The 19,869-nt window shown below is 47.9% G+C and overlaps 8 protein-coding genes across 8 annotated transcripts; 4 read left to right on the forward strand and 4 right to left on the reverse strand.

The window, feature by feature from the left end:
* Window positions 1-25: 25 nt before the first annotated feature.
* FPOAC1_002747 (uncharacterized protein) lies at window positions 26-635 on the reverse strand (the record flags this gene model as incomplete). Its single annotated transcript, XM_044847322.1, has 2 exons — window positions 26-534; window positions 581-635. 2 exons carry the CDS (start codon window positions 633-635, stop codon window positions 26-28), a joined length of 564 nt encoding a protein of 187 aa, XP_044713238.1.
* Window positions 636-1,563: 928 nt separating this feature from the next.
* Window positions 1,564-3,325, reverse strand: FPOAC1_002748 (uncharacterized protein; the record flags this gene model as incomplete). The annotated part of the gene is made up of 3 exons (XM_044847323.1): window positions 1,564-3,057; window positions 3,110-3,164; window positions 3,216-3,325. 3 exons carry the CDS (start codon window positions 3,323-3,325, stop codon window positions 1,564-1,566), a joined length of 1,659 nt encoding a protein of 552 aa, XP_044713239.1.
* Window positions 3,326-3,865: 540 nt separating this feature from the next.
* On the forward strand, window positions 3,866-6,526 carry MCM2 (MCM DNA helicase complex subunit; the record flags this gene model as incomplete). Its single annotated transcript, XM_044847324.1, has 3 exons — window positions 3,866-3,870; window positions 3,927-6,240; window positions 6,293-6,526. 3 exons carry the CDS (start codon window positions 3,866-3,868, stop codon window positions 6,524-6,526), a joined length of 2,553 nt encoding a protein of 850 aa, XP_044713240.1.
* A 722-nt stretch (window positions 6,527-7,248) lies between these two features.
* FPOAC1_002750 (uncharacterized protein) lies at window positions 7,249-8,457 on the reverse strand (the record flags this gene model as incomplete). Its single annotated transcript, XM_044847325.1, has 2 exons — window positions 7,249-7,940; window positions 7,995-8,457. 2 exons carry the CDS (start codon window positions 8,455-8,457, stop codon window positions 7,249-7,251), a joined length of 1,155 nt encoding a protein of 384 aa, XP_044713241.1.
* Window positions 8,458-10,002: 1,545 nt separating this feature from the next.
* Window positions 10,003-10,635, forward strand: ISU1 (iron-binding protein; the record flags this gene model as incomplete). The annotated part of the gene is made up of 2 exons (XM_044847326.1): window positions 10,003-10,435; window positions 10,490-10,635. The coding sequence occupies 2 exons, from the start codon at window positions 10,003-10,005 to the stop codon at window positions 10,633-10,635; spliced, it is 579 nt and encodes a 192-aa protein (XP_044713242.1).
* A 1,235-nt stretch (window positions 10,636-11,870) lies between these two features.
* FPOAC1_002752 (uncharacterized protein) lies at window positions 11,871-13,673 on the reverse strand (the record flags this gene model as incomplete). The annotated part of the gene is made up of 2 exons (XM_044847327.1): window positions 11,871-13,490; window positions 13,539-13,673. 2 exons carry the CDS (start codon window positions 13,671-13,673, stop codon window positions 11,871-11,873), a joined length of 1,755 nt encoding a protein of 584 aa, XP_044713243.1.
* A 1,427-nt stretch (window positions 13,674-15,100) lies between these two features.
* FPOAC1_002753 (uncharacterized protein) lies at window positions 15,101-15,900 on the forward strand (the record flags this gene model as incomplete). The annotated part of the gene is made up of 2 exons (XM_044847328.1): window positions 15,101-15,431; window positions 15,479-15,900. 2 exons carry the CDS (start codon window positions 15,101-15,103, stop codon window positions 15,898-15,900), a joined length of 753 nt encoding a protein of 250 aa, XP_044713244.1.
* Window positions 15,901-17,418: 1,518 nt separating this feature from the next.
* Window positions 17,419-18,748, forward strand: FPOAC1_002754 (uncharacterized protein; the record flags this gene model as incomplete). The annotated part of the gene is made up of 3 exons (XM_044847329.1): window positions 17,419-17,994; window positions 18,051-18,527; window positions 18,716-18,748. The coding sequence occupies 3 exons, from the start codon at window positions 17,419-17,421 to the stop codon at window positions 18,746-18,748; spliced, it is 1,086 nt and encodes a 361-aa protein (XP_044713245.1).
* Between the last annotated feature and the right edge of the window lie 1,121 nt (window positions 18,749-19,869).

The raw sequence follows: 19,869 nt of genomic DNA on the forward strand, positions 1-19,869 counted from the left end.
TGCCAATAATGATTCAGGTGGCAACTTATTTCATTCGGTGTCCGTCGGTAATCACAGCCCAGAGGCTAGGAAGTTGAATCTCGGCCAGGGCAAACGACATGGACAAGAAGTAAAAGTACGCGACGCAGACAACCATGTACGTGACAGAAATGGTGTATGGCCAGTCGCGAGTCTGACAAGCGATGCCTAGATGGACGACCAGGTGCATGAGCCAGAGGCCGCAGTAGTAATCCCACCAGCGCATTTGGTTCATAAGGTAGATGATCTTCTCTTCATACGTGGCCTCGGAGAATTCGAATTGCTCTACTGCTCGGCGGTGGGGACCAGCACCGGTACGAAGTGAAGAGTACCAGACGTAGATGAGGAAGGCCAGTGTACCCAATAGGTACGGAACGATACTCTGCGACATTGCCGGAGAATGGTAGTTCAGGTCTTGATCGTCGTGAGTGAGCAGGTGGAAGATAGACATTGTTAGAGGGGAGAGATACTTGGTCAGATACGTTGGAGGATGGTTGTATTGAGTTTGTGAAGAAGCTAAAATGAAACCAGGGAAACGATGATATGCCGTTAAATAACTTACAATTCAGTATATTCCGTGTGCAGAACTGTGGCAGAGCTGTAGCAGTGCCACGCATTGGCGATAGGAGTAGGCAGCATATCACTTACAACTGTATTCTGACACTCCCATGACAGTGCTATAGCACTGGAACCTCAATAAGTACTGCGATTGCAATCATTACTATGAATACGTTCGAATTCCCGGATCTCTACTACATCACCGCTAATCTAAAGTCTGAGACCTATTTTGGAGCTCAATGAAGTGGTCTCCTTGTTCCGATATCACCGTCTACTTCTTAGTTCTCTGTCTAACCTTTATTCCCTCCACAAGTCGATTGCGATCCCCATGCTCTAGGCGGTCCCTGTCAGTGATAGCACGACCAACAGATACGTTGACGATACAGGGTGGTAGCGATACCAAGTGCGTCGTTAAGTGCGTTCCGGATGATGGCCAGGCTAACACATACTGATTAGCCATCAACATGATCTAAACTATAGGTCTATCCATTCCATCTATTTTGACAGCGAGGCCTTGCAGCCTACACCTAGGAGATAGTATGATAGAAGGGGGGGCTGTGATGACCTGCAGTCTGAAGTGGTCTGCAGGTCTGATGTTGGCCTTGAGGTTACCTTTCTGGTACAATAAGCTACCATCTATATGATCTTTATGAACCGAAAACATGCTTATCTTTAACTTGAGTGTACTGGTCGGTCTAATCATCCCGTATCAAGACTTCGGTCATGTATGGTCAGTGAAAGTCGAGATATTATAGCCTTTCTTAGCACAACCCATTGGAAAAGCTCTTTGACGATGAATACAATACAGTCGTGTCAGAACGGGGAGTCAAGGCCAACAGTATGAAATCGATTGTTTTCGTCTTTGGTATCAAATTGTGGCAGGTTGCCTGTACTATACACTATTATTACATCTCAAACCGATTACCCATCTGTCCATCAAGCCTTTCAACGCCATTCGACTCTATAATATCGCCTTGATACAAGTGATTAAAATCCGCTCTGCTCCTTTCTGTGATCCCCATCGCCGCTACCACCACCCTCACTATCTTTGGCGCCTGCAGCAGCTTCCTCAATGCCTTTCTCGTCACCTCTGAGTTTTGCAAAATAAGCCTTGATGTCTTCAGCCCCAATTGCCTGTCCACTCTCGGCGAATTGCTGGAAGAATGGCTTAAGCTGCTCCTTGAGGTGGTTGTAAGCCATCACGCCTTCGATGGCTCGTACACGGTCGACGTTGCGAAGAGCGCTTTCACCACGTTCTAAAAGACTACCGCTTCCGTGGGAGCCAGCACCGTTGCCACCGGCTTGAGAACCCCCATCAGACAGAGGAGGTTCGTAGACCTCTTCTTCCTCGAGAAGCTGTGGGTGGGGGTTGAGATGGGGGTAGCAGGACGAACAGCGGCAGAAGGCTTCACGGAAGTCTTCTTTGAGGAATAGAGAGAACTGTCCTTCGGGGGCAGGAGGGAGGTTCTTTAGCTTGCAGGGGAGCTTGTCTGTGGATGTTGTCTCCTCGGCAGGCTTTTCATCCCCGGATTGAGATTCACTTTTGACGCGCTTGACTTCTGTAGGGCCCTCGACGTCTTCATCGGCCTTACGCTTGCGTGAGTCCTGGCCACCCTCAATTTGGACTGGGGCTTCGGCTGTAGGAACAGGTTCATCCTTCTCAGGTACTGGCTCTGATTTTGGCTTGGATTCCGCTTGGTTAAGGAATACTGCTGGAAGGAAGCCTGAAGTACCAGCATAGCGCTTGATCCAAGGGTGCGCTTCGACACACTTGTAGCACAGAAAGGCTTCGAACGCATCTTCTTCGGGGAATCCAGGGGGCATAGGAACATCTTCATCCTCGTCATCTTCTGCTTCCACTGCATTTTCAGCCGGCTTGGTCTTCTCTTGGTCAGCGGTTTGAGCAGGGTCTTTTTGCTCTTCGTTGTCCTCAGTGATTGTTGTCAACTGTCCTTCTTCCTTGTTTTCCTTGTTTCCCGGTGCTGTCTTTTTCGGCTTTTCCATCGTTTCGAACCAGTTGGGTCCCATGCCAACCAAACATCCGGGGTGATACCAGTCCTCGCCGCATCCGCCCGTTTCGGCCGTTCCCAGGCCAAGACACTGGAACATTGTGCCCTTTTGTTGGAATGGGTCATAATCACATCCACATCCGCAGAATCTGTTGCGGAAGTTGTGATTGTATTTATTGTTCACGTCGGGCTCTTCGGAGTGCACCCCACCTCGAGTGTTGGTTGCCTCGTTCAGGCGGAGGGTGCATGGGCTTGTCGAAGGAATACGCTTGGTACCACAGTCGCATGTAAAGTTGCGCTTTTGGAAGATTTCGACGAGGTTGTGTTCGCCGTGGCATTGAATAGAGCAAGCGTAGCATACACCGGCGGGTGTCCAGTCGTCGCCCTCTTTGGCCGGAGGCGGATTGCAAGTCAAGCATGCGAAGACAGCTTGTCGCAGAGGGCCGAGGATTTTGGTGCATGTGTCAATACTCTAAAGCGATTATAAGCAATGGTATCAAGGTCGAGTGAAAGGGCAAGCATACATAAGGGAGAGCCTCGCGGGCATCAGCTTCAAGAGCTTCTTGCGATCGAATGAACCTAGCAAAAAGTTAAAATAGGATCCCACAGATGATCGAATCGTGATCATACTCAGCCGCAGTCTGTGAATTCTCTGAAGTTTGCGACTTGCCGGAGAAGCTGTCTTTGCGCGCTCGAGATTCTTGTTGAGTCGCATCTTGCGCGGGAGCCTCTGTAGACATGATGACGATAGAAGTCAAGATTTTTGGGTGTCAAAGGGTGGTTTAAGAAATGAAAGAGAAGAAATTGAAATAAAAATCAAAGGATTGGATGACAGATTTGTCAGAATTGATGGGGAACTGAAGTACAGAAACAAGATGAGGAGAAATGTCAGCTACAATCACTACTTACCTTCCATCAATGCAGTGCAACACAGAGTTGGTAGAGGAACTGGAACTGAAACAATAACGCGGACACCAAACCGCCTATCAACACGAGTACCTGTAGCAAGGATTTGAGTTATCAACGATAAAGCACTTTACGCGTGCGATGCACCTGCCAATCAATTTACGCGTCGAGTCGCGCTTCCACTGGCAAAATTACCCCTTGTCCAATTGCTCCACTTGGCTTTCATGGTTTCCCTCCCAACCTAATACAACAAAATCAGCCCCTCAGTCTCGATAGGTACTTAGCATTAAAGCATACCAAAGCTTTGGGTTATCAACTACACAAGTGCTCTATCCTAGTATCTCACACCAACGAAATACTTGAAGAGTAAAAACATGAGGTACGGTTCACTAAACAGCCTCTGTCATTATTGGAGCAACAACTAACAGCTTCAAGCTCCCCCCTACACCCATCTTCGGCTCGTCCGAATCGCAAGCGGTCACGCACAGGAGGAGATGATGGACCTTCACCAGCAAACATGGCGTCCAGTCCCATGCCTTCGTCTCCCCCCGAGTTCAACATGGCACATGGTGTCGAAGATGACGACGACATTGAGGAAGAAGTACTCATCGAGGATGATATCGATGATTTAGACGAGATGGCCGACGACGAAGTTGATCTGTTCCGCGAGGGTTACGAAAACGATTATCGAGATGCAGAAAACGACCACTATGGTAGCGAAGGCATCGATGACACGCGATATGAGCCTATGCTTATTGGCGAACGAGAGCAAGTCGACAGGGTCTTGAATCGACGAGATCGCGAGATCCAGGAAAGAAGGGGAATGCCCCAAGTTTGGGGAGCACTAGACGAAGATGGTGATGATATCGACTTGTCTGCTCAACCTCGCCGCCGCCGCCACAACTATGACGAGAATCCTGATGACATGATGGACACGGACATCATGTCAGAGGAACTATCACTTGAGGCGCTCGGCGATGTCAAGGCTGCCAGCTTGACCGAATGGGTTTCGTTACCTTCAGTTCAACGTACCATCAGACGCGAGTTCAAGGCTTTCCTCACATCTTATACCGACACATCTGGCTCATCAGTGTACGGCAACCGAATCCGTACGCTTGGTGAGATTAACGCCGAGACTCTCGAGGTATCGTATGAGCATCTCTCCGAAAGTAAGGCTATTCTGGCCTACTTCTTGGCCAATGCGCCTGCTGAGATGCTCAAGCTCTTCGATGAGGTTGCTATGGACGTTGTTCTTTTGCACTACCCTGATTACGAACGCATTCACTCCGAGATTCACGTTCGCATATTCGACCTCCCTGTACACTACACCCTCCGCCAGCTCCGTCAGTCACATCTCAACTGCCTTGTCCGAGTCAGCGGTGTCGTCACCCGACGATCAGGTGTCTTCCCTCAGCTCAAGTATGTCAAGTTTGACTGCACCAAGTGTGGTGTGACGCTTGGTCCTTTTCAACAAGAGTCCAATGTCGAAGTCAAGATCACTTACTGCCAGAGTTGCCAGTCAAGAGGCCCCTTCACCCTTAACTCGGAAAAGACAGTTTACCGAAACTACCAAAAGCTTTCTCTCCAAGAGTCGCCCGGTACCGTTCCTGCTGGTCGATTGCCGCGATCCCGCGAGGTTATCCTTCTCTGGGATCTTATCGACAAGGCAAAGCCCGGTGAGGAGATTGAAGTGACCGGGATCTACCGCAACAACTACGACGCTCAGCTTAACAATCGTAACGGATTCCCTGTATTTGCTACCATTCTCGAAGCCAACAACGTCGTCAAGTCTCACGACCAGCTTGCTGGTTTCCGCATGACAGAAGATGATGAGCAGCAGATTCGAAAATTGGCACGCGACCCTAACATTGTCGACAGGATCATCAACTCGATAGCACCTAGCATTTATGGGCATACTGATATCAAGACTGCCGTGGCTTTGTCGCTCTTTGGCGGCGTTGCAAAGGTTACTAAGGGTGCCCACCACCTCCGAGGTGACATCAATGTTCTTCTTCTGGGTGATCCTGGTACAGCGAAGTCTCAGGTCCTGAAGTACGCCGAGAAGACAGCCCATCGAGCCGTTTTCGCTACTGGTCAGGGTGCTAGTGCTGTTGGTTTGACTGCTAGTGTTCGTCGAGACCCTCTCACTAGCGAATGGACACTGGAAGGCGGTGCTCTTGTGCTGGCTGATCGCGGAACTTGCCTTATTGACGAGTTCGACAAGATGAACGATCAAGATCGAACATCCATTCACGAAGCCATGGAACAACAGACTATTTCCATTTCCAAGGCTGGTATTGTTACTACCCTGCAGGCTCGCTGTGGTGTCATTGCAGCAGCCAACCCCATCGGTGGACGATATAACTCTACGGCCCCCTTCTCTGCCAACGTCGAGCTGACAGAGCCTATCTTGTCGCGTTTCGATATTCTTTGTGTTGTTCGCGACACAGTAGAGCCTGAGGAAGATGAGCGTCTGGCTCGTTTCATCGTGGGATCCCACAGCCGAAGCCATCCTGTCAGCCAAACAGAACAGGACTCCATGGAGGTTGAACACGATACTCAAGCTGAGACCCAAGCGTCGACGCGCAATTCCGAGGGCGAAATTTCACAAGAGCTGTTAAGAAAGTATATCCTTTACGCTCGTGAACACTGTTCCCCTAAGCTCTACCATATCGATGAGGACAAGATCGCACGACTGTTTGCTGACATGCGACGAGAGTCCATCGCTACAGGTGCCATTCCTATTACAGTAAGTCATGTCAATTGCGCCTCAGTACAAGTCCCAACACTAACAACTCCAGGTGCGACATCTTGAAGCTATCATTCGCATCAGCGAGGCTTTCTGCCGCATGCGTCTATCAGAGTACTGCGCAGCACAGGACATTGATCGCGCCATCGCCGTCACGGTGGACAGCTTTGTGGGCAGCCAGAAGATTAGTTGCAAGAAGGCCCTCGCAAGGGCGTTCGCCAAGTACACGCTGGCAAGACCGGGTGCTCAGAAGAGAACTGGCGCCAACAGCCAGGGCAGACGGTAAACCACCGTCGCCAGCTAAGGAGTTTGGTGTAGAAAAGACATGTGATGTACGACGGTTTGTTAGGTCTCCCTTTGGCGAAATGGTATTAGGAACGGATATGCAATGACGGATTGCACAAATATGTTGGGGCGATACCTTTGATAGATATAATGCATCATGAGTTGAATACGTATGGCGTTTACAGCTACGATCCGGTCCTCAGGGTATCAGAAAAATTGGCTAAGAGACGAAATTAATGGGCCGCTTTATCCTCCTCAGACTATGGCTCTTAGACTATTTATTTTTGTAACCTAAGACTTAGGAGGTCATTTTTTCTGCTACCCACTACCTAGCCGGTTTACCCTGTAGGGTTTCTATTGATGAAAATTAAGACAACACATAAGGCCATTGCGAACCAAGCTGCCTCTCTATCCTACCTATGTTAACAGCAACATTTACTACGAGAACGGGATTTCGTACAAATAGATTGATGTCTCAAGTATCTTTCAGAGTCGTTCATCGCAGAAAGCACAATGTTTTATCAACTAGAATGAATACTAGGTACGTGTCAAAGCACACGTCACAACCAAGTTACAAAGTAGAAGAACTTGTAGAAGGCACGGTCAAGGTTATGTTTACAGATGCCATCCATTCATTGCTTTGTAGTACATATCCATTCATGTCTTGGGTATCGCTAAATCAAAATATTCCCCGTTTTCATCTTGCAAAGCAAAACTCATTGCTCACTGACCTGTCGAGCCTGTACTTGATGCCGCACTTGATGGTCGAGGAGGAAGCGAAGACACGCCATGTCCAGACCCTGATTCTTCTCGCTGCATGGGAATCCCTCCCATCATGCCCATACCAATTCCCATTCCTGGTAGCGGCAGCTGTGGGGGTGGGCCCTGACCATCACTATCTTCTGCCTGGCTATCGAGCTGCTCTTGTGCAGCCTTGAGGTCAAGTTCATGCAGGCGCTCCTTCTCAGCCGGGTCGATGATATCGTCGTCGTCGCTCCAGTAAGGGTCGTCGTCGTCCAGCTCAGGCATTGCCATGCGTTTCCAAAACCGTAGTTCTTGGCGATGTGCCTTCTCATCGACGAGTTTGTTCCAACGGCCCTCGTCCTCGTCGTACTTTCGTCGGTACTCGCGCAGGTTCTCGTTGGCCTTGCCAGCGTGGGCCTGCATTTGCCAGATTTGTTCGCGCAGCCGGGCGTTTTCGTCGCGCGCGTCAGCGAGTTGCTTGCGATATGAGCGGTGCCATGAGGCGACATCACTGACGTGCTTAGTTTTATACTCGTGGAACTGTCGCAGAAGGTTGGCCATGGCGTTGGCGTATTGGGAGAGAAGTTTGGCGTTGGAATCGCGGCTGAACTTTGCCTTTTCGAGGGATTCAGTAAGGAGGGAAATGAGAGCGTCGATGTTTTGTTCTTGGCCTATGGGATATTAGTTTGTGAATTTATTGAGGTAGAAAAAAGGTCGCAACATACCGTTGATGTCTTCGGCGGCGCTTTCAATAACCTGTGTGTTGCTAACACCTTGTGTCTTGGCCTTGTTCCTTACTCTTCCCAGTCCGCTGACGATATCCTCTGTAACTCGACGGTTTTCTGCCAGTTGGCGGCTAAGCTCCTCGACCATACCGTAGATGTAATTGAGTTCAGCCTGGTGGCCCGCAGGTGTGGGTACAGGCATACCGGCCGCCATGTTGGTCCCGTTCATACCATTCATCATGGCGATCTGTTGCTGCTGTTGCTGCTGCCACTGATGTTGAGATTGTGGAGAGTATTGGTTTGGGAGCTGCTGCTGCTGTTGCTGTTGCTGTTGGTGGTGCGGCGGTTGTGGTAGTTGTGGTAGTTGCTGTTGCGGAAAGTGACGCGCTGAAGAGGTAGAAGAGGGAGAGGGAGCGGGAGAAGGAGCAGATTGTGATGAATCGTAGGAGTTTGAAAAGGTCATGTCTTGTCCACCCGCGAATCTGGGTCCCTGAGCGTTTGGAGGATGGTGTTGGTGTCTTTGATGGAGCTGAGAGCTTAATTTGGTATAGTCTGACATTCAATTCTGCCCCTCAACTTTTGGAACACATTTACGAATGCCATCTCCCTGTATTCGGGACGGCGCAAGTTTATCCCGTATACCAAGCATCAATACACTTATTAGGCCTCAGGGTATCAGAAAAATTGGCCGCTGGAAGCATAAGAGATGAAATTAGTAGGTCACTTTATGCCCTTTAGACTATAGCTCTTAGACTATTTTTTTTTATGATCTAAGACTTGCGACTGGGACTTCGTATAGACAAATGGCACAATCGGTTTGACCTTGAACTAGCAATAGTTGCGTTTGGAGTTGATCTATCTCGCTGTGGAGGTGACAGATTTACAAGACGACTCCCATTATCGACCCAGTTGACAGATGTTTTGGGGAATGAAGATTGTGCAGGGGGAGTAGGAGAGTACAATAAAGAAATACCGGAAGGCAAAGGCAAATGTAAGTTTGGATTGATTCTGGGAATACTACCTACTAACTTAGCACGGAGAATTGTCCTAGTTGAAGGTGTCGAATGTCCGGGGCCGTATCCCCGACTCCGTGTAAAGAGCGAGCGGGGAATTTTGAGGCCGAGATTCCCAATTCCGACAGGCTGAGGTGATGGATAGCCTGATAGGTCAGGGCATTATTATCACCCCACGGATTGTGCACGGAGGATGTGCTTTATCAATCTTGGGCTTTGGCTTATCAGATGGAGAAAGGTGTCGGGATGTCGAGGCCGATGTCGCCGGGCATATCCCGAATGAATTGTCTTGAAAAGCGTTATTAACTATCGCTGTCTTTTTATTTGACCAGTGAGCAGTCGATCAGCGTTGTTAGACGACTGTAGTTACGGAGTTGAATACCGATAGTCCGTTGAATGACGAAGGTGATTCGCCTCGGCATGTCACAGCCCGATTACTAATGAATGCATCTTATCAGATGAAGACTAGTCTTTGGTCCTTTTCTTCTCACCAGATAATTATCGATATGTAATTTTTTTAATTTTTTTATTTCCTTTATTGGAATGGCGTTGATATGTTAATATCGAAGGCAATTATCAAGAAATCTATAGATTGTAAATAAAAGACAGGAATACATCTTTACATGATTCCATATCGACAAGTGGGTCAAAACTATTTGTCTGTTCTCCGAGGAGTACCGAGCTAATAAAGACGTAATGGCCGAGCAATCCAAGCTCAATGATTGGTTTATCTAAGGCCCACACCACCGTGAGCATGGCCCGAAATCGCCATTCTCCTCAAAAGTCAAAGTCCCGCCCGCAAAAACGAAACCAGCATCTTTTTTCTAGACCCAGAACTTCAACTTCATTCCCTTAATCTCCGTCATCGTTTTTCGCCTCCCAACAATTCAACTTTGATCTTGCATCATCACTCACCTAAACACAACACAGCACAACACAACACAACACACAACACGAACTCGATATATCGCAACAACCACACTCACATATTCATAATGTTTGCTCGAGGAATCCGTGCCGTCTCCCGAAGAGCCGCTCTTGCTGCTCCTCTCGCTCGCCCTACCGTTCTCCCTGCTTCCCGACAGATCGCCCCCGCCGTTGCCGTCAACGCCTCGCGCTCTTACCACGAAAAGGTCCTCGACCACTACTCGCGACCCCGAAATGTTGGCTCCATGAACAAGAAGGATGCTGATGTCGGTACCGGTCTTGTCGGTGCTCCCGCCTGTGGCGATGTCATGAAGCTTCAGATCCGTGTCGACCCTGAAACCCAAAAGATCTCTGAGGTCAAGTTCAAGACATTCGGATGCGGTTCCGCCATCGCCTCTAGCAGTTATCTCACTGAGCTCGTCCGTGGCATGAGCCTGGATGACGCCGGCAAGGTCAAGAACACTGAGATTGCCAAGGAGCTTTGCTTGCCTCCCGTCAAGCGTAAGTTGCATACCACGCGGCATATTACATTAACATACAAACTAACTAATCTAGTACACTGCTCCATGTTGGCTGAGGATGCCATCAAGTCTGCCATCTCCGATTACTACACCAAGAACCCCAACGCCAAGGTCAGCAACCTCAGCGGTACCGGCATGAAGCTCCCTGAGGCCGATGCCCCCGCTGCCGCCACTGCCTAAACGTCAAGTTTGCGTCATAAAATCTTACCACACATAAAATAAAACCAACAAATCACTCATGGCCATTATGCCATGTCACAAACGATTGGGAAATTAGGAAAATGATACCCTCTTTGAGGCAGGATGGAAGAAGAAGAAGAAGCGTCTCGGAATCACAACAACGGGGGGCATCTTTGAATCTGGTATGAAAATGAGAATGTCTGATGGATGGAACGCCACCGTCTATTCACTCCCTTTCCTTCATCCTCAACATTCAACGGGAACAATTCTTTAGGAGTATGGGGTTCTATTTTATTTTGCTTTTCGGCCTGAACCGCAGGGGTTTTTGATTGGGCTTACTGAAGAGGAGGGAGGCCTGTGTAGAATGAGATGAACTGTAACAATTAACTACAAAGCATGAAATGTCAAACGTTTGAAGCCCATGTTTTGGTGCGTTGATCATATATGAGTGATCGGATTTATCAGGTGTGACACATGTGTGCTATATTGTGCCTTTTCATTGAACGATGCTGAATTGCATGATAATCATGAGTGTTGTCATGATTTCATGTACAATCCACAGTCTTACAGTCAGAGTTACTGTGAATCTGACAAGACATTGAAGTCATCACATGTTAGCTTTGATGTAGTTGATCTACTCGGTTTAACCGCCTCCCTGCCTAGGCCTAGGTAGTGTTTACACTCATTAAGAACGTTGTATGCGCTCTTGGCAGTGGAAATTGCATGCTCAGCAGAGACGACGATCCCGTCATGTCTCAACGACGAATGCGCAACTACGGATACCAACACCGATATTAAAAATACAAGGGTCTTTAAGCAGTCAATCGATCATATGCACTCACTTACATGGAAACCGATCTAGCCGCAACTCATGCAAGGTCCAGATCTGTTTCAATGCTTGGTAGCGCGTCAGCATCAGGCCATTTTTTAACAAAATCGAAAGAGAAAAAGGAAAAAAAGAGCCTCCACCACGTTGCATTTCGCGGGGTAGTTGGTTACCTAGTCGTTAACTGAATTGAATTGGGTTCCAACCGTTCGGTTCAATGGGCATTTGTGGGGTTTAAAAATGATGATCATAACGGTTCCATGGCTCGTAATGATCATACACAGCTTAGGTATGGCTTAGGTATTGAGCTATCTATGAGTAAACTGCTTATTCTATTATCATCTATGCTTTCAAACACTAGGGTCATCGCTCCCTAAAACATCATGTCTATATCAATCCATCTGACCCTCTAAGCAGCGGGTATATGAATGCCATGGAATCCCTGCCCAATAGTAAAATCAGCTTCTGCCCTTCCCATTTCTTCCATCGTTTTGCCATCCAAGCACACGATATATGCTGTCTCGGCGCCCCCATCAACAATCAAACTAAAAACGACTCCGTCATCTTCATCCTCTGCCCCCGGCCTCGGAACAAAGACTGGTTCTCCGGGGGTGTGACCTTGGGGTCCCGTCCATAGAAGCGCATCGCCTGTCTTCAAATCTGTCTTGACAAGAGCATCGACTACGGTTGTCAGACCGCGCAATGCAGTGCTGTAAACATATCGGTAGGGCTTTCCGACACGCAGGGGGTGTATGGAGGGAAGTTCGCCTGTGTGTGGGCTGAGGATGGCGAGTGTTTGTTCTCCTTTAGAAGCAAATGACATATCGGGTGTAGGCTTTGAAGGCAAGGTGAAGCGATATCTTGTAAGTGTCGGTGCACAGTTCTTGTAGCGTTGGTTCTCAAACCAGTATTTCTTGGCGGCGTCGTTGCGGTCCATGATAACATCATAGTAGAAACCCTTGATGATGTCCATGTTATCATACTTGGCGAGATCAACGGAAAGATGTATGCGCTCATTTCCTTGTTCGTCTTTGACCTTTTCTTCGAATGCGTTGATGCTGTGAAAGAAAAACGCAGCTGGTGTTGAAAAGGTTGCCACAAGCCCCTTTCCATGTCGTCGATCAACGACGAGCCACTTGCAATCTCTATTTTTGTCAAACGGTTTCATTGAATCAATTATGTTCCCCTCCCATTGCGTCTTGAGTCCTCTCCATGCAAATTGCGATGCAGGTATGCACAAGATGACGTGGTTTTCGCTGAGGAAGAAACTGTGCATGTATGCAGGAGGAACATTGAGGTCAGAGATTGTAGCAAGAATCTCAGTCTCCCCAGAAGCAGCATCAACTCGAAATATTCGATAGGTAGGTACACGACCAAAGGCAAGGTTGAAGTTGAACATGTCTCCTGATAATGGATCACGCTGGGCGTGGGCGCATGAACAGGGACCGCTGAGGGACGGGTGAAGGTGGCTCTGCGTGGTCTCACCCAGAGGTTCCAGAGTAGACGGGTCTATTCGACGCATTCCTGAGTAGTCTGTAGCGACAAAGAGATTACTCGTGTTGACACGATGCCCGAGAGGGCCAGTGACACCGTTTACCTTCTCATCCACCTCCTTCTCTTCATCCAGCAGACCAGGGATGTTAGCCAAGAGGGCAACATTGTGGTTTCCCAACTTTGGCTCGAAAACAGTCATGACTTTTGCAAAGATTCCAACACAGGGATCAGCCTTTTGGCCAAAAGTCATGCCCGACCGCCATCCTTTCTTCTTGACATCGGCGACCCATTCATCTGCCTGCCTTCTTGACGAGTACCACACTTTCGTCTCGCCATCTTCGGAGGGGACAATGTCAAAACGATGTGTCTGCGCAAAGCCATCAAACCAGTGTGTCGTAAAATGTGTTCCACGAGATGTGTCTTCTATGCGGCTTTGGCCTGGGCCGGTGCGGTAGAGTGTACCGGCAGCCCAGGAAGGGATAGAGCCTTTTACGGTGAGGCGAAGAGGACCGCGATGTTCTTCAAGACGGTCAAACTATACATGTTAGTTTTTTATACATCTTAGTAACTAGAGATGACTTACGGCAGCTTCATTGGGCCAGGATCTCCACGATTCGGCGAGGAAGTTTTCGATAATGTTTGAGGCATCTTCTGATTCATGCTCGCGGGTACGACGGTGGACGCCAGGACCGTTGAGCGCCATCGCAACGGTAGACATTAAGGTTATAGTGTAGCTTAAAGATAATTTCTGAGAGAGTTTTGGATTGCTTGAGTTGTTCAGGTATGCTGGTTAGGGGGCAAATTGACAATGACAAAGGCCGTCTATCAGAGACATTCCCATGAAGTAAAGCAAAGATGGAGACCTGACTCATGTGTTGAAAGGATTCAAATTTTGTTGGTTTTATGCAAACACAGTGCACTTTGTTTGTTTGATAGTGACTCTCCAGTGTTGGTAGTGAAGCAAACTGACGATTATTAGTGTGGTAAAGATATCAATAATTCGCAGTAGTCAGTAATCCAACAAAACAAAAAGTGATATTAGAACCGTTGGAGATTGTTGACTACCTATTATAGGTTGCTTTTTACTATGGATCGTCAAGTTATAAATAAATACCCGAGGAAAGTTGTCGTGATTTATTACTTTTGGTCTTGTAAAAAGTCAATGACGCTACTATAGCAAATGAAACCGGATTCTCACGCTAAGAAATCCATAATACAGTACCAAGAAAAGACAAAGATCCCCCCGAAACATCCGCTCACATGGGCAATTCTGATAATTGGCAAACATAGTCTTTCTCCCGAAGGCTGAAAGTTAGTGCTTCAATATTCATGCGCCCTCGCTTCGGATTCGCATACAACTAACATGACTATGCGCTTGTGCTGATGTAGTGCGATGCTTCCCCTGTTTAGTAGCGGCATCGTTCCGCTCCGCGTCGCTTCACTTAGCCTATCACGAGCTGAAAACAACGAGATGAAGTATTTGGGTGTACAAAATGGAGTAAGGGGTACTATGGCATCTGTCTGGGCCTCAAGTGCTGGTGGTTGATGAGTGTTAGTGATCAAGAGCTGAACTTGGGTGAGATTAGCCTTGCACCTCGCGATACTGTATAAGCGAGAGCGAAAAGGACAGACAACAGTGAGAGTTCCATTCCCATTATCCCTTTGTTGGTAACATCAAAAGACTTTCTTTTGTAACACGACAGGCGGGTGACTGAAGACTCGAGATTCCTGATTGTTACACTAGGGCTGGGTTCTAGCGTTGTCATGAGGATAGGCTATTAGATTTCCACGTTGCACTTGACAATCCGACTAATGGCAAGGATGCCTTGCAATCCATCCAAATCTATATTTGCAAGGGGAAGAGGAAAAGAGTGCTTGTCCTGTATACCTACCTACCTTCAGAAGCAATGCAGTTAAAGAGATGTTCTTATAGAGGTTATCATGGAGGTTGTCAAGCTGCAGGGACTCTAGGGGTCTTATTCGCCAGATCTTGCTGATCTTAGCGGATGCCCCTCTATATGTGCACCATACCTGCCCTGCCTCTATGCTTCAACCACACGTGATTCAACAAACATAGGTCAACACCAACACCATCATATCACGATTTACAAGGGATCTATCTCAAGTATTAAGAATACTCTCATAATGTCTGCTCGCGCATCTGCACCGACAATTCCGGCGTTGAAACAATCATTCCTCGCCCACCAAACAACACTTCTTGCCCAACCTCTTGCTCCATCTCGGTCATGGCAAGCCACCAACGACGCGTCCGATGAGCCTCTCGCTGAGCGCGTTGTCCAAGATGTTCTTTTCAACCTAAATCACACTATTCAGCAGCACTGCCGTCGCGTCTATGCCCCACAGGCTAGTCGAAATATCGCTGAGCAAATCGATAACGTCTTCACCCAGGAAGCTGAGCGTAAAGTAGGAGGCCCTGCTGATACTGAAGGCGGTATCGGCAGAGAACTCGATCTCAGTGAGTTTTACTTATATGAACTTCAAACCTCGACTAACTTTATCCAGCCGATAGTGAAGCTATTGAATCATTGCACGCTTCTTGGCATATAGAAAAGGATGTCAATGACCATCCCGAGCAAGTCAAGCGCTATGCAGATGCTGTTGCTCGACTAACTGAGCTCAACGACCAACGCAAGCGACTAAGAGAGCAAGTGACACGCTTGAAGCATCTGAAAACCATCATCGAGCCTCTTCAGACGACAGATAATGGTGCCGGTATTCAGGAAAATCTCCTAACCCGCAACGGCCCTGTTGAGAAGGAGCTTGAGAAGATGCGCTTCTTGCTGGCTAGAGTCGGTGGTCGTGTCAATGCGCTACCAGAGCAAGCTTCAAGTGACGTTCCTAAGGAGATAAGTCTTTCTGAGACAGGTTCCCAGGGTCGGAAACGACGTGTTGATCAGTTCCTTGCTGATGAGGTGTTTCAATGATGACCACGGCAACGAAGCTATATTCCGGCCCTCATCCATGGCATACTTTACACGTACGAGCCTATAGCAGCGCCATCGGAATGGCTTTGTGCTCAAATGAACATCTTTCATGACATTGAGCCCCGCGAACAGTAGACTGCCGTCTTTCCGGTAGCATCTGTGTCCGCCGCCGGGTCCGCAAACCCCACGAAGCCCGCGCCTTTCGCATATAATGTTGAATACCACCAAAAGATATTGTGACTTTCTGTCCCAGACTCTCCATTTCTTGATCCAAAGCTGGGTCACGCGGCCAAGTATGTCAGTGTATACTATACCTGTATACTCGGCTCAAAAGCAGACCAAAGATGATCCTGAAGATGCGGCTTTGCTACGATAGGGGCTTCTTTCATGCCTATCATATGGTCTCGGTGCGATAACAAACTATCTAGACAGGTGGAGGAAGTCTGTTTCGCAGCAATGGCAACTACGCAGTGAGTGGCCTCGGTTCTGCCAGACGTGTCGAGACAGCTCATGATCTCGATACATCAATGCGTGCGTCACCAGCAACTTGAAGAGACTGAGGAAGTAGACATTAATGATGTCAAATATAGATACAATATACACTCTATTGACAAATCTCGTTGTTCTATCATGAGCTGCTTTCATGCAAACCTCGCTTGCAGTAATGCAGTGGTTGTCATCTTCAGATAGTGGAAATGTGAAACTCTGAGACGGCTACCATTTATTTCAAGCCACTGACATAATTGTACTTATACTCTGCTCTTTCATTGAATGTGATTCATACATATCCAGCCTATTAATGTTGCAATTCGCTGGTGTCAAAGCCTGTGCATCTATAAACGGCTTAATCGCCACACCTCACTCGCAATATTTCGTCCGATTTGGTCCTGAGTCGTCTATTTTGGTACAATATCTTCTGATTAGTCCCAATGAATTGCTCTCTGTACTACTGATGATTCATAAATCGACCTATGTTTTCATCCGACATTGAGACTCTGTTCAGCCTTGCCGCACTACTCTTCTCTGCTGGTAACGAATCACACAGGCTTTTGGAGCAAATTATCTTGTTCGCCAAGCACTTCTACTACTCATCTTGCCAAACGATCACATCATGTTGGTTTGGCTGCTTAGCCGAAGGTGCACAAGCTCCACGATAGAACCAACACGGAAGCTGAGTCTTGTTGATAGCCGCCCAATTAAACATTTCAGAGCTTTGATACATATCTGCATTTGTGTCAGTGGCTTTATGGCTCGCTATTGTAATGCATATGTGTGAATAACTATCACCAACTCATCACACAATGGCGTTTGCTGATCTATCTTGATTCAAACGAAATGCTGCAGATTGTGAATCTATTCAGCCTATTTACGGTGAAGGTTTATTAGTGAATATACTCGCGAGGCTGGAATAGACATGCAATGGCTCAGGCGGACTGACCATAAATAGCAGCGGCGATGTATGCCGTATGGAATGCAACAACTACCAGTCATTCTTATCCATATATCTCTATAAACAACATGACTACGGACAGTACTCAACCTTCACCTTCTCCTACGCGTCTACAGCGAATATATCGTGCTATAGGCTTCACCAAAAGCTACAACTTCATTCTTTGGTTCCTCTTTGGCGGAGCTTTCCTAGCGTTCGCACTCTCTCGTTTTATATATCTCGACTTCAATGGCCATTTGTGTCCTAGTGAACCACCTACTGGTCGGATATACGGATCAAGGGGAGCGGCTCCTGGCGAGTGCTACTACTACCGACATGGGATCGGCAAGGCGGGTATCATCATGCACCTAGCTGGAATCCTTCCCGCTGCCGTGTTAGTCGTCTTCCAGTTCATCCCTGCTATCCGACATCGAGCTCTCCTAGTCCATCGGATCAACGGCTATGTCGTTCTTCTTCTCTCGGTTGTCGGCATCATCGGGGTGTTTATGATCACACGGCACGCCTTTGGTGGAACTTTGGAGATGCAGACTGTTACTGGCGCTGCGAGCATCATGTTTGTTATTAGCATGGTCTTGGCTTATGTCAACATCAAAAGACTTCAGCTAGAGCAGCATCGCGCATGGATGTTGCGAGGCTGGATCATTGTGAGTGTTCGAGTGTAAATGTTGTATGCAAAAGGGGGTGACTAACACGTCTACAGGCCGGCCACATTATCACCATGAGAGCGATCTCAGCTATAATGGCACAAATCACAAGCCATACAGGTCCTTATTCCACCGTGACGCCTTGCGCAGTCCTGGACTCCATGTTCTACCACAACAAACCCGCCGTTGAGGCCTTATATCCAGGCTGTGTGGATTTCTACATGGGCAAAACCCCCGACCAGCGGGTCATTACCGAAGGGATCCCTGGCGAACGTCCGGACGCGATCGCTGCAAGACTAAACAGCGCTTTTGGAGCTAGTGCTTGGCTTGCTCTTCTTGTCCATGTTATAGCCGCCGAGGTGTATCTGCGACTCACCCCTGTTGAAGCTGAGAGGCTACGCAAGGTTTCGTACAGGAGGCAGATGGAGGCGGGTATGTGTGACCCTGGGAACTCAGGGTTAACTGCGCAAAGACTTGGGGATGCTGTGCCTTGGACATGTCCTGACGATGGAGATGCTGTTTGTGATGAAATGGTGAGTTCTAGACATACGAGTGGGAGCCATGAGATGCCGCATGATAAGTTCTAGGGGCTTAAAGAGCTCAACGTTGATATCTTATTTTAAATATGTAATGCAGTTACCATACCCCGGTTTGATTCTTACGGTTAAGTATTCGAGATATAAGTGAGTGACTGTTATCATACCTAACATTTCAATACCAGGTCAACCCCCAGAGTCCTCATCTCGGAACATAATAGGCCTATGTCAGATATTATCTCTCTACTAAACCGAACAACCGCGATGGTTTGGAATTTGGTATTAAGTGATATATGGGGATACGGATGGTAACTTCTCAAGTATAGGGTAGGATAAGTCGAGATGGATAATCAAACGCAGCATAGAGATACCAACTAAACAAGCACGCTAGGGCACTTGTAAAGAGGCAATTGAATTTGGTTTCAGTTGTTTCATGTTTCGGTGTCATTCTTATCTTCCAGAGATCAAGAAGCTTCTTTAGTGCCCACATTGGCCGCCGCCACGCTTGAGTATCCGGAACTCTCGTTCCTGACCCGCGCCACCAGAGACCAAGGAGTGTCAACTGGTGTCGTAGGAGACTCTTGGACATTGCTGATGGGGTTTCTATGCTTAGCAGCGATCTAGAAAGAGAAAGATGACTAGGCTCTGGCTAACATGTCCGCCATACCACCGGTTCCAAAACTTGCAGAGCCGCCCGCTCCACTGAACTCTGTTATAAGACCATAGTACCCGTTTTCCGTCACCTCTCACATGCCTTAACCGGGGAACGGAAATGCAACTAAACTATCGCTTAGACAGAAAGACTAGGACTATATGGCACGCTAAGGCAAATATGAGTGTTCCTGGAACGGGGTCCTGGAGGAGCAGGACTTGAGGTCCAGCTAGGGTTTAGTGACTAGGGTGTAACCACTTGATCGAGTATAATGGCATGATATCAGTAGAGAAACGACACCGCTAGAACACAATTATGGGATGTGTCATATTAGCAAAGCTGAAGTTGGTTTCTGCTGTCAAAGCGTAACTCGGATGAGTGAGAAAGTATGTGAGTTGTGAAATATGGAACGAAGACGCCCTAGGCGATGAGAAAAAGATTGAGGTTGAGTTTGTGGGGGCACAGGAAATGATCTACAGGGGATCAGATGGAGGTGGGATGTAACGGTGATGTGCTGTATCGTATCTATCTATCTATCTATCTGTCTGTCTGTCTGTCTGTCTAGGGTGTTGTAGGATGAGATGCATAAGTGAGTGGGTGTGTGTAAACTGAAGTGACTGGACTGATGAGCTGGATGACATTAGAGGCGGTGTCACAAGTCATGGGCATGGTTAAGCAACATGGCTT

The sequence above is a fragment of the Fusarium poae genome, chromosome 1, assembly GCF_019609905.1.
Source record: "Fusarium poae strain DAOMC 252244 chromosome 1, whole genome shotgun sequence".
Lineage (NCBI taxonomy): Eukaryota > Fungi > Ascomycota > Sordariomycetes > Hypocreales > Nectriaceae > Fusarium > Fusarium poae.